Source organism: Silurus aristotelis (genome assembly GCF_946808225.1).
Source record: "Silurus aristotelis genome assembly, chromosome: 15".
In the NCBI taxonomy this organism is placed as follows: domain Eukaryota; kingdom Metazoa; phylum Chordata; class Actinopteri; order Siluriformes; family Siluridae; genus Silurus; species Silurus aristotelis.
In genome coordinates, this window is record NC_139588.1 from 7368556 (window position 1) to 7382027 (window position 13472).

At 37.9% G+C, this 13472-nt stretch overlaps 1 protein-coding gene across 6 annotated transcripts in view; it reads left to right on the forward strand.

Moving 5' to 3' along the window:
• The window catches only part of cracd (capping protein inhibiting regulator of actin dynamics), a 48094-nt gene that overhangs the window by 22444 nt on the left and 12178 nt on the right, over window positions 1-13472 (forward strand). Inside the window, exon 3 of one of the 6 annotated variants that reach the window (XM_083562968.1) lies at window positions 1646-1735. The exons of the other annotated variants lie outside the window; for them this stretch is intronic. Coding sequence (XP_083419094.1) covers window positions 1646-1735 — 90 coding nt within the window. The remainder of the gene's footprint in view (window positions 1-1645; window positions 1736-13472) is intronic. 6 annotated transcript variants of the gene reach the window in all.

Below are 13472 nucleotides of genomic sequence, written 5' to 3' on the forward strand. Positions count from 1 at the left end.
AAACAAAGGCTACTGTACCAAATATTAACATTGACTTTCTCAGGTGTTCAAATACTTATTTGCAGCTGTATAATACAAATAATTAGTAAAAAAAATCATACATTGTGATTTCTGGATTTATTTCTTTAGATTATGTCTCTCACAGTGGACATGCACCTACGATGACAATTTCAGACCCCTCCATGATTTCTAAGTGGGAGAACATGCAAAATAGCAGGGTGTTCAAATACTTATTTTCCTCACTGTATATATATATATATATATATATATATATATATATATATATATATATATATATATATATATACTTGTGTATTGCCATGTTATAATTTCTGTTCCCATTCTTGAACTGTTTTGTTATTTATCTGCAACTAATTACTACAACTCTCTACTTGCTTTACACTTCTAGTAACCCTGACTACACATGAAGGGAAAAACAGGAAAATACATTCCCACACATACACATGTAACTTACAGCTATCATTTTACTATACAGATAGTAGCACACACACACACACACACACACACACACACACACACACACACACACACACACACACACACACACACACACACACACGTGTACTTGTGTGTCAGGCACATGTAAAGAAATTAAATCAAATAATTTCTACGTAAAAAATACAATACAATATACTAAAAATCCTGTATATTTAGACTAAAGTGCGTGTGTGTGTGTGTGTGTGTGTGTGTGTGTGTGTGTGTGTGTGTGTGTGTGTGTGTGTGTGTGTGTGTGTGCTACTATCCGTATAGTAAAATGATAGCTGTAAGTGTCTTCATCTCCAGTCATTAATCAGAATTAGCCAATACTTTCATGACAGGCACATATCTATAATGTAGTAATGACCTACATCATCTAATAACAGCTCTCGTTCCTTCTGTATTATCAGTATGATGGAATTAAATTGTGTGCGTGCACACACGCTCGCACACACGAGCACACATACACACAGCTATGCAACTTGAGCTTGTAATTCAAATCCAAACTTGAACAAATACTCTCTCTGGCATTCTGTCTTGCCAAAGCAGTAACACATTAATCGCATTTTTACTGATCCACTCTTTCGAGAAAAAACTTAATCGCAGATGTTGAAGCATATTTCACAATTGTACAACAGCGTGATCGAGAGAGGATAGGCTGTGGTAGGAGAAACATTTCTAGTGAGGCTGAGAAACAAAGCAACAGAGACAGTGATGGCATAATTGAGGATAATTGAGGAGAGGAATAAGTAGGTTGAGAGATGAAAGAGTACAGTTAAGACTCAGCAGAATGCGAGGAAGTATAGAGAGATAGAGATTGAAAGAGAAGAGAGAGAGAGAGAGAGAGAGAGAGAGAGAGAGAGAGAGAGAGAGAGAGAGAGAGAGAGAGATAGAGAGAGAGAGAGCAAGAGAAGAGAGAGAGAGAGAGAGAGAGAGAGAGAGAGAGAGAGAGAGAGAGAGAGAGAGAGAGAGAGAGATCAGATGCAGGTGAGCCATCAGCATCATGGTCTCTCTGAGCAACCGGGCGATCACGTTTCCTCTAATCTTCTTCCTCCTGTACACTCCCAAATCCCAACCCCTTTTGACAAGATCCAGTGGAAATCTCCCATGTGTTTATGTTTTCCCCCACTTTCTACCCTTGATGCAGGTAAAAAAAAGCTCTTCATAACCATGGTGATGGACAGTAAGGAGGCTAAGCGTGACGTGCGTGTAGAAGTAACCCTATCTGAAGGCCCAGGTAAACAGAGCAGCCGGTCTTAAAGAGACAGCACTATGACCCAAATTGTATCAGTATGCTAAATGGAACAGATCAAGGTGATAATTACCTTAATTAAGCGCTGTCTCTTTAAGAGGAGTGTGACACTGATGGGTTTGTAAGCGCTGATTAAAGCTTACAAAAGCCCATTCAGGACTTTGTGTGCTGTGCTCTGTACTCTAAATGTGTGCCTCCAGTCTGTTTCATTGCTCTGTATTGTGTGATGCTGTGCATCGTGTGACACTGTATATCATTGCCTTTCCATTCCATGATTTATATTAAAGGTGTCGATTTATTTCAGGTTCAGCTCGAAGTTCTGAAGTTAGGAACCATGTGGATTTAAAGCTTTACAGTATTGAGCTAGAGAATGGTATTAGATATCAGAATCAAAATCAGATTCATCTTTATTGCCACGTATCATGGTTGCATGTACAAGGAATCTGTCATGGTGTGCTGGTGCTATGAAAATATTTTTAAAAAATATATTAAAAAAATAGGAAAATTAAAGAATTGAATAATAAATAAACATACAGACATTTCTGTGCAGTTTGTGCAGGGTATGTAAAGTGAGGTAGTAAAAAAATAATATTTTGTTGGTATGACTCTCAAGAACTTTTTTTTTTTTAAATAAATACCTAGATTTATTAAATACTTATTTAATATCACACCTAGAACACTGATAGTCAGGGTCTGTAGTGTATGTAGTATACAGTACACAGTACAGGTTGTTCTGTTCTTATACAGACTGGACTTTTATGTAATCATTAAAATTCTTACTTTAAAGTGTTAAGTATTAGTTGTGTAAACTGTCATAATCAAGTGAGGAAGTTTTTTCTTTACAGATGCTAAATACTGTACCATCAGTTTAATGTTTGCTTTATTAAATGGTGAACTTAATGCTAATATCCAATTCCAGTTCAATAAAATTTTATTTGTATACATCTTTACCAATGGACATTGCTACAAAGCAGATTTACAAAAAAAAAAAAAAAAGCTTAAGATTTGTCTCCATCAGTTTATACATAATTCCTATATTATTTAAAATATATTAAATGGACAAAAGTAGTTCCAGCCATATGTGGTTCTTCCCCAAACAGTTACCACAAAACTTGAGGCACACAGTTGTATATGATGTTTTCGATGTGGCAACATTCAATTTTCCCTTCACTTGAACTAGGAGACCCAAACCTCTTCCAGCATGACATGAGCTCCATGAAGATGGGTTGAAGAGGCCAGCAATAGAGCTCTGACCTCAACCCTAATAAACACCTTAGAGATTAATTTGAACGCTGACTGCACCCCAGGCCTCCTCACTTTACCTGCATTAGTATTTTGTGGCTGAATGAGGTGTCTTTGGATGTGGTAGCATTAAATTTAAGCCTCCTCATCTCACCTTCATCAGTCTTTACTTACACCCTTGTGGCTACATGAGCAAACTCTCCATAAGCACACTACAAAATCTAGTGGAACATCTTCCCTGTGGATTGAAAATCATTCCCTGATTGTTTGTTTCTTTGTTTTGGCAATTAAAAATAGATTACAGAATTAACAGAATTTTTTTATTAACAAGATAGACACACCAAGAATAGTCACCACTTAGCCAGTCAGGATTATACTCAAGATATTGGAGTGCAAACACAATCCAGTTCACATATCAAAAAGTCAGGTCAATAATATGCAGGCAATAATACGCATATGGTGAATAAAAATACACTCAGACTAGGGATAATTTAAAGCAAAAACAAGGAAACAAGGCAAAATCTTTCCTACACAGAATTCAATCACGATGCAAACAAAGAGGAAGAGGTCAAAACATATTATTAACATTTTTCCATAACAAACTGCCTAGTTCTATAAAAAGAAGCTTTATTTTCAACTGTGTATGATTCAATGTATGCCGTTTTGCCCACTAAAGTGTGTTCAGTCCTTACAGGTGACCACAGAGCCTTGGGTTGTTTGTTTGTTTGTTATTATATGAAATAAGGACCTACTGCAATACATACAGTGGTGTGAAAAAGTTTTAGCTGTTTCCAGATTTTTTATGTTTTTGCATGTTCATCCAAATTTTTTTTATGTTTCAGGTCATCAAACTAATTTAAATATTAGGAAAAGATAACACAAGTGAACACAACATGGAGTTTTTAAATGGAGGTTTTTATTATTGAGGGAAAACAAAATCCAAAACTACATGGCCCTGTGTGAAAAAGTGTTAAAACTGTGGTTTATCACACCTGAGTTCAATTTCTCTACCCACATCCAGGCCTGATTACTGCCACACCTGTTCGCAATCAAGAAATCTCTTAAATAGGACCTGCCTGACAAAGTAAAATAGTCCAAAAGATCCTCAAAAGCTAGACATCATGCCGAGATCCAAAGAAATTCAGAAACAAATGAGAGAAAGTAATTGAGATCTATCAGTCTGGAAAAGATTATAAAGCCATTTCTTAAATTTGGGACTCCAGCGAACCACAGTGACAGCCATTATTCACAAATAACAAAAACATGGAACAGTGGAGAACCTTCCCACGAGTGGCCGGCCGACCAAAATTACCCAAAGAGCACAGCGACGACTCATCCAAGAGGTCACAAAAGACCTCACAACAACATCCAAAGAACTGCAGGCCTGACTTGACTCAGTGAAGGTCAGTGTTCATGACTCCACCATAAGAAAGAGACTGGGCAAAAATGGTTTGCATGTCAGAGTTCCCAGATGAAAACTGCTGCTGAGCAAAAAGAACATGAAGGCTCGTCTCAATTTTGACAGAAAACATCTTGATGATTCCCAAGACTTTTAGGAAAATACTCTGTGGACTGACGAGACAAAAGTTTAACTTTTTAGAAGGTGTCTGTACCATTACGTCTGCCGTACAAGTAACACCGTATTTCAGAAAAAGAACATCATACAAACAGTAAAATATGGTGGTGGTAGTGTGATGGTCTGGGGCTGTTTTGCTGCTTCAGGACCTGGAAGACTTGCTGTGATAAATGGAACCATGAATTCTGCTGTTTACAAAAAAATCCTGAACTTATCTGTTCGTGACCTTAATCTGAAGCGAACTTGGGTTCTGCAGCAGGACAATGATCCAACACACACCAGCAAGTCCACCTCTGAATGGCTGAAGCTGAAAAACAAAATGAAGACTTTGTAGTGGCCTAGTCAAAGTCCTGACCTGAACCCTATTGAGATGCTGTGGCATGATCTTAAAAAGGTGGTTCATGCTGGAAAACCCTCCAATGTGGCTGAATTACAACAATTCTGCATAGATGAGTGGACCAAAATTCCTCCACAGCGCTGTAACAGACTCAATGCAAGTTATCGCAAACGCTTGATTGCAGTTGTTGCTACTAAGGGTGGCCCAACCCTTTTATTAGGTTTAGGGGCAAACAGGGCCATGCAGTTTTGGATTTTATTTTCCCTCAATAATAAAAATCTTCATTTAAAAACTGCATGTTGTGTTCACTTGTGTTATGTTTTTTCTAATATTAGAATTAGTTTGATGATCTGAAACATTTAAGTGTAACAAACATGCAAAAAAATTAAGAAAAAGACAATTTTTCACACCACTGTACATACAGGAATTAAATTTAAAGTGTCATCAAATTAATTTGATCGAGAATTTGACTTCTGCATTGTACTGTAACAGCCTAATGACTGAGACTAAAATACTAATGACCTAGAACCAAAAAGCACATCTTGACTTAGAATGAGAATAAGCTTGTATCAGTTGAGCTGAGCAGAAGTATAGCTGTACTGGGTTACTATAATTGTCATTCAATTCAAGTTAATGGAGTTGGTATAGATTAGCTTGAGATAAGTGTGTTGGTTGAAATACTAATGCAATGTGGCATATTTAAGAATATAAATATATTTATGTGTGTTGCTGAAGGAGTCTAAATGTAATAATATAAATGCATCTATTATGGACTGAACGGATAAATGGTAATTACTATGGATGTACATCTCCATAACTGAGGAAGTCAGGTGCATCAGAGAAATATATAAGAGTGGTGCAGGACATGTACAAGGACAGTCAGACAGCGGTAAAGTGTGCAGTAAGAACAACAGACTGGTTCAAGGTGGAGGTGGGACTACACTAAGGATCAGCTCTGAGCCCTTTCCTGTTTGCAGTGGTGATGGACAGGTTGACGGACGAGGTCAGCCAACAGTTTCCGTGGACTATGATGTTTGCGGATGATATTGTGATTTGTGGTAAGAGTAGGGAGCAGGTGGAGAAGAGCCCAGAGAGGTGGAGGTATGCGCTGGAGAGAAGGGAATGAAAGTCAGTAGGAGTAAGACAGAGTACATGAATAAATGAATGAAAGTACGTGAATGAAAGAGAGAGAGAGCAGTGGAGTGGTGCGGTTGCAAAGAGAAGTGGTGGAGAAGGTGAAGGAGTTCAGGTAACTGGGGTCAACAGTGCAAAGTAATGGTAAGTGTGTTAGAGAAGTGAAGTGAAGTGTCTATCTCTCACAGAACAACCTCCATGATCCGAACCAGTCTGGGTTCAAAGCGGCACATTCCACAGAGACGGCCCTTTTGGCTGTTTCTGAGAAACTGCATGCTGCGGTCAGCCAAGCTGTCATCTGTACTTATCTTCCTGGACCTTTCAGCAGCATTTGACACAGTCAACCACAAGACACTTTTGTCAACCCTCAAGAGCCTTGGTATCTGCGGAACAGCATGGGAATGGTTTGCTTCCTACCTGGAAGGTCGCTTATACCAGGTAACATGGAGGGGATCCACATCCGCCCCGTGCAGACTCACCACTGGTTTCCCACAAGGCTCTGTACTTGGTCCCCTCCTTTTCTCCCTCTATACCCACTCCATTGGTGAAGTCATATCCTCACATGGGTTTTCTTATCTCTGCTATGCAGATGACACTCAACTCATCTTTTTTCCCTCCATCAGTTACCACAGCTTCCGCTCGGATCTCAGCATGCTTGTCAGACATATCTTCATGGATGAGTGCTCACCAACTAAAACTCAACCCCAGCAAAACAGAACTGCTGGTCATCCTAGGTGATTCATCTCCAGGTCAAGATCTCCAAATAACACTTCATGACTCTCTGCTCTCCCCATCAGCCACTGCTCGTAACCTTGGGGTAACTATGGACAATGAACTGTCTTTTTTCCCACATGTCGCTAATGTTGCTCGTTCTTGTCGATTTCTTCTCTATAACATCCGAAGGATTCGACCATTTCTGTCCACACAGGCTGCCCAGGTGCTTGTTTAGTCTCTTGTCATTTCAAGACTTGACTACTGCAACTCTCTGCTGGCAGGTCTTCCCCTGAACACTATTCGTCCACTGCAAATGATCCAAAACGCAGCTGCACGGCTTGTGTTCAATCAGCCCAAGTTTTCCCACCCCACCCCACTGCTGCGCTCCCTTCACTGGCTTCCAGTAGCTGCACGTATCAGATTCAAAACACTGATGCTTGCCTACAAGGCCAAAAATGGACCAGCACCATCTTACCTCAGTGACCTCATCACATCTCGCACTGCACCATGCTGTCTGAGATCCGCCAGCACTGCTCGACTGGTACCTCCTTCTCTCAGAATGAGAGGTAAGTACACTTCAAGGCTGTTCTTGCACCGAGGTGGTAGAATGAACTTCCCCTAGATGTCCGTACAGCAGAGTCCCTGATTATCTTCAAGCGACGACTGAAGACCTACCTCTTCCTGAAATACCTAAATTAGCACTTTCCAAGTTTGTAGAATTCGAGTTATATTTATATTAAGTTTGTAATCTTGCGTACCAGTGTAGATTTATTCATTACTAGAGATTTAAAGCACTTTTGTATGTCGCTCTGGATAAGGGCGTCTGCTAAATGCCGCAAATGTAAATGGATATGTAAAAGAAGAGTGCAGGCAGGGTGGAGAATAGTAATTTGTAATAGAAGGATATCTACAAGAGAAAAAGGGAAAGTTTATAGGACTGTGGAGACCTGTGATGTTGTATGGTTTAGAGACAGTGGCATTGAGTAAAAGACAGGAGGTGGAGCTGGTGGTAGCAGAGCTGAAGATGTTGAGGTTTCGTTGGAAGTGACGAAGATGGACAGGATTAAAAACAAGTTTATTAGATGAACATCACATGTAGGACGTTTTGGAGACAAGCTGAGGGAGGCACGATTGAGATGGTTTGGACATGTGCAGAAGAGGGACATGAGGTATATTGGTGGGAAAATGCTGAGGATGGAGCCTCCAGGAAAGAGGAATAGATGTGATGAGGGAAGACATGCAGGTAGTTGGTTTAAAAAAGGGATATGTAGAGGACAGAGTAGTATGGAGATGGATCCATAAGATCTCCATGAGGCGATGCATAGCCAACGAAACAATACATTAAAGATACATATTTTACAACGCAGAGCGTTCCTTTTTCGATTAGATTTAACACGATGAAATTCAACCCAATATGATGCAATGGAAAAAATATGATGTTATGCAATTCAATATGGTACAGATAGTTCACTTTTATTTCTTTGGTTCAGACCAACAGCAAATTATACATTTACTTAAGTGCCTTCTGACTTCTAACACATGGCCCATTCACATGGCCTTTGGAATGCAAAATAAATAAATAAATAAATAAATTAATTAATTAATAAAACCAGTTGTCTTTTCCTGTTCTGCCTCCAGGAAGATGCAGCTCTACCTCTGCCATGCTAATCTGTATTCTATGTGACTCTTAGTACACGCCTCGGTCTCCGTCGTGTTGTGATACGTCATTCACGTAGTATCAGCGGTGCTGAGAAAACGTGCGTGAGAAACAGTTTAGTGAGGAGAAATCCATCTACATAGCAAATTTTGGTCACAAATTATTGGTCACTTTTTAAATAATTAAAGTATAGCACATCTACTAATGATTAGATAAATTGTTTTTTACAGATTCAAATATGGCAAAAAAATTGCAACTTGTATCCGATCTTTAAATTTTATGCTGATGCACCAGTGTAAATCATTGAATGTGATAAGAAATTACACAGCTCTGCTCCTAAGGGTTTTTTTTTATATATATATATAATTCTAATCATACCAACATAATTACATTATATCAAATGAGGAAAAGATCTGAGAGTTGGGACATTTTGAGGTCAGAGGCTTGTGTTTGTTGTTTCTCCTGCCTGATTTGGATAACAAGTTCTCTCATGCATTTTTCTGTCAATGAATTATAATCTTTGAGTTGCAGTGATTCTGTGGAAACAGATTTGTTAAATGCTTTGGCAAATGTTTCCTTTACTATAAGAAATATATGTGTACATTTTAAAGAGGGAATAAATCATCATTAAAATTAGGTATTATCTTTGGTATTGTAAGAAAGGATTCCTATTTAGTTGTATTTCCATGCTTCACCACTAGAGGCAGATATACAGTTTACCAAGCAATGACAAGCTACCCGTGACATCACAGTACACCGTCCTCCACCAAGAGTATAAAAAGCCAGAACACGGCACGGCGCTGCGGCATGCATTCTGCATCACGCAACCCACCGAACAGCAGCTAGCAGAAGACAGCAAAAATCACCTCATATACAATCAATTCTATACCCAGTAAATTAGAGTGTTCTGAATCCTGTATCGTGTTTTTACTGACGCACTGGGGCAAGTACAATCCCCTGATCACCGCATACCAGATAGTGAGAATCCTTATATGGTACTTCGAGCTAGATAGGAAAACTTCCTAACACTGGTCCTTCGAGCCGGATAGGAAAACTTTCTAACAGGTATTATTGGCTAAAATGTGTTCATGTCATTATCAAACTACAATAACTATGCTCTGATGACTATACTATTATACTATAATATGAGATCAATAAGTACTCACATGCAATCTCATTACACACTATTACAGCTCACTGAAAATATTTGGACCCCTCCAGTTTTTGCACACTATTGTATTAGAATGGATTCACTTGACTTTTTTAGTGATTAATCTAAACACAAAACCATAATGCCCAGTGCAGATGTTGCAGATCATGTGATCGCAGTTTTCCTGCATCGTTAGACCAACGATTTGTAAATGTATTGTAAAGCATTGAGTTTCTTATTGTTCAGGGGATAAAATACATCTGCTGTATTAAAAGATGTATTTTCCAGCAAATAATTGGCAGTGGTTTGATGATGAATGGTTAAGAAATGAAATGGGGAAAAAACATTCTGAGTGGAGGTGTACTGCTATGTTCAGTGGATTTGCCTCAGTGTAATTTTTTGGTACGAGGAGCTTCTGGTTGTTCTGTAGTTTAAGCTGTGTGGTGTGGATGCACTGAGGAGCACCAAATGCCACTGTCCTGACAGAGTGCTGTCCAGTCCACTTCCACGCCTCAGTAGCTGAACACGCCTGCAGCAACGTATTGTGCAAGTGAGACCGGACAGAACCCGGGAACAGCATGTACAAAGAGAGAAAGAGAAAGAGAAAGAGAAGAGAGAGAGAGAGAGAGAGAGAGAGAGAGAGAGAGAGAGAGAGAGAGAGAGAGAGAGATTTCCAAAAGAAATTAGTTAATGAAAACAAGATGTGACTGAAACTAAATACATGTAGTGGTGATTTTATAGAACATCCAAAGCATCCATTTCAATGACACCTTTATCATTCTTCCACACTGCCTTTGTGTAGTAAAAACACAATTTGTAATCTGACCCTTGATTCCACTTTTAGCCTGTAACAGATCCACCAAGGGTCACTAAATGCATTTAGCGTGTCAGTGGTGTAGAGTGGCTCCTTAATGAAAGAGATCACACTGTATACATAAACATGCACAGACGTCTCGACTAGCCTCTTATCTATCTCTCTCTAAGGGGGTTTTATGAATGAGCATAATTTGATGCCAAGTGTGGACATCATCAGTATTGATGAATAAATGTAACATTTTACATCGCTGTGAAAGTTTGCTTTGAATTCAGATATAAACTGTGGGTAAATGTAATTTGTCACATATCACATGTTTTGAATGCATCCATAGCTGACTTTACATTTGAGGCTTCACGTAAAACTAATAATATACTTGCAAACCTGTTCTAATACAGCTATGCAAGGGTGCTTTGAAATAATCTATAAAAACGTATGTATGCGGGGGTTTTTTTTGCTCTCAAAGCATGGTTTTATGGTTTTACATACCAGGACATAATAAAAATTATCTGGTTCTTAGAAGGTCTTAGAAGTAGATAAATACAACCACAGCTGAACAACACCACATGACATATTACACTGTCATTATTTACAATAATCAAACCAAAATGGAGAAGCCATGTATAAAAACTATGTATAATCACTTGTAGAACCAGCGTTATCAGCAATAACTGAAGGTAATAATGTTTTGTATGACTTTTGGTACTTTATTATTTATTTATTTTTACAATGTTGCTTCAGTTCTTGAGGTTTGTGGGCATTTGTTTATTCACAGCTCTTTTAAAGTCTTGCCACAGCATTTCAGTCAGGTTGAGGTCTGTAATTTGATTAGGCCATTGCAACACCTTGATTGTGTTCTGTTTAAGCCATTGTGTCATGAACTTTTAAGGCCTGGGAAGATTGGCAACTGTGATGCAAGTTTTTCACATGTGAGAAATGTTCCTCACTGCGGAATTATAAACTTTATAATGTCTGAAATTGGCCTTATAACCCTTTCTAGATTGATGGGCAGCAACAATTGCTTCTCTGTGATCACTGTTGGTTATGTTAATACACACCTGAATGCTCCAGACAGAAAGGCAGTGAAGGTGTACTTAGTTTTTCACACGCGGTTTCTCCATTTCGGCTTTATTTTTGTAAACATTTATATTGGCACAGTGTAATATGCCATGTGTTGCAGCTTCGGTAATTTTCTTTGTCTGCCATTTATACAAAATGTAGTACTTGTTATACATAATACAGCAACCAAAAATACAAAACCTCTTAAGACACAACAAGGAAATAAGAGACACCACAATTTACCCTTGCAAGCAAATGAACAGATTTTTGGGGGTCCATGATTTCATTAACATACATACTAAGATATAAGGAGGAAGTGGTGGTTCTGGTTCTGATGGTTCTGATTCAGTAGAATTAATTATATTTTCTATACTTCCCCTACACTTTCTATACTTTGTGTTAAACTCCTCTATACTCACGATGCATAAAGAGAAATAATCGCAATTGAAAATAGTGTACACTGCATATATTTATCAATTTGACTGTATAAGTTTCCATACCACATACATACTTATATACTTTTCACTCCAATAGATCAGATCCTTGCCTGTGCACTTCTGTTTTAAGCAATAATAGTATAATAATCCCTACTTTCTATTGTTGTTCACAGCAGAATATAGTGTTTAATAGTGCATGTATAAATAATAAACGTAGTGTATATATAAGGATTCCAGCAGCCACTGTGGCCTCCAAAAATGGTCGCCATTTAGTCAGGCTCCCACAACACACAGACACTTTCTCTTCATAATTCTTAATCTCAAAGTATTGCTTATTGTGTTCTTTGGCATTTCCGGGACTTTAATATTCAGTTTCATACGTTGAGTGCTGAATTGTTTCAATCTGTCATTTAATTGTTGAATCTGTCATTTAATGCACTTCCAGATGGATGCAAGTGCAGGCAGACAAATTTGAATCAAATGTCATAATTATATAAATATACATAGTTCCGTATACTGATATTTTCCTAATTAAGTCTATTTTAATAAAATATGGCATCATGGAGCATCATGCCGTGCAAGGTGCACTATTCAAATTGTCTCACTGGTTCATGTTGCCTGGATCGATCTGGAGCTCTGGTTACTGTCTATGTGTGTGAATATTTGTGAGCTCTGTATTATAGTATTTGGAATATACTACTTACATTACAGTATACTACAGTACACTCAAAGGATTGGAGTCGCCATCACAAAGCCCTGACCTGAACCTCATCGAAAATGTAAAAAAAGAAAAATAATAATAAACTAAAAAAAAGAAAAATTTAAAAAAGGGTGACAATCCTGACTGAGTCAAGCAATAAAAAGGCAATGGCAATAAATAACTGTAAGTAAAATGATGACTCATTATGAATATATGACGAATTATAATTGTTTTACAATTATATGGTTATAATTATCTTACAATTATATGATGTTACTTTTTTTCACATCAAGTAACATCAAGTAAGTGTTTGTATGAATTATACATCCATTTGTTCTATATTTCCAGACTGTTGGGATGCCTCGTATGTCTGTTCATACTGGCTAAATTGTGATAATCTGGTATTTTGAGCTGAATGGTGCCCAAATTTATTTATACCAGCTGTGTTTTAGAGAAGGAAACAAAATTTGAAGAGTATTTGTTTAAAGTACGGTAGATTTATTCACACATTCAAGCTTTGAAAGCAGTATAGTATAGCAAAGCATTATAGTATTGTTCTTATATAATAATATTGAATGGGCGCAAACAATATAAAAAAAGTTATAAAATCACACAGTAATGGCGACATTACTGTAAATATTTGTATGTTGCAGGAGTGAATCAATGAGACAAATGACATGCAGAATGCAAGTGTAAAACAAGAGCATATAAAAGATGCTCATGCTTAAATGTCTGAGTCTGTATTGTGTGTAACTACTTTGTGAACCGTCGTCTGCATAAATACATTTTGTTGTTTCTTCTCTGTTTTGGTTTGAGGAAAAAAGACCAGATGTGTCAATATTGAGTGAATATCAATAGAACTGTCACTTACACGTTCATGCCTTCATACTTCTCTCACAACC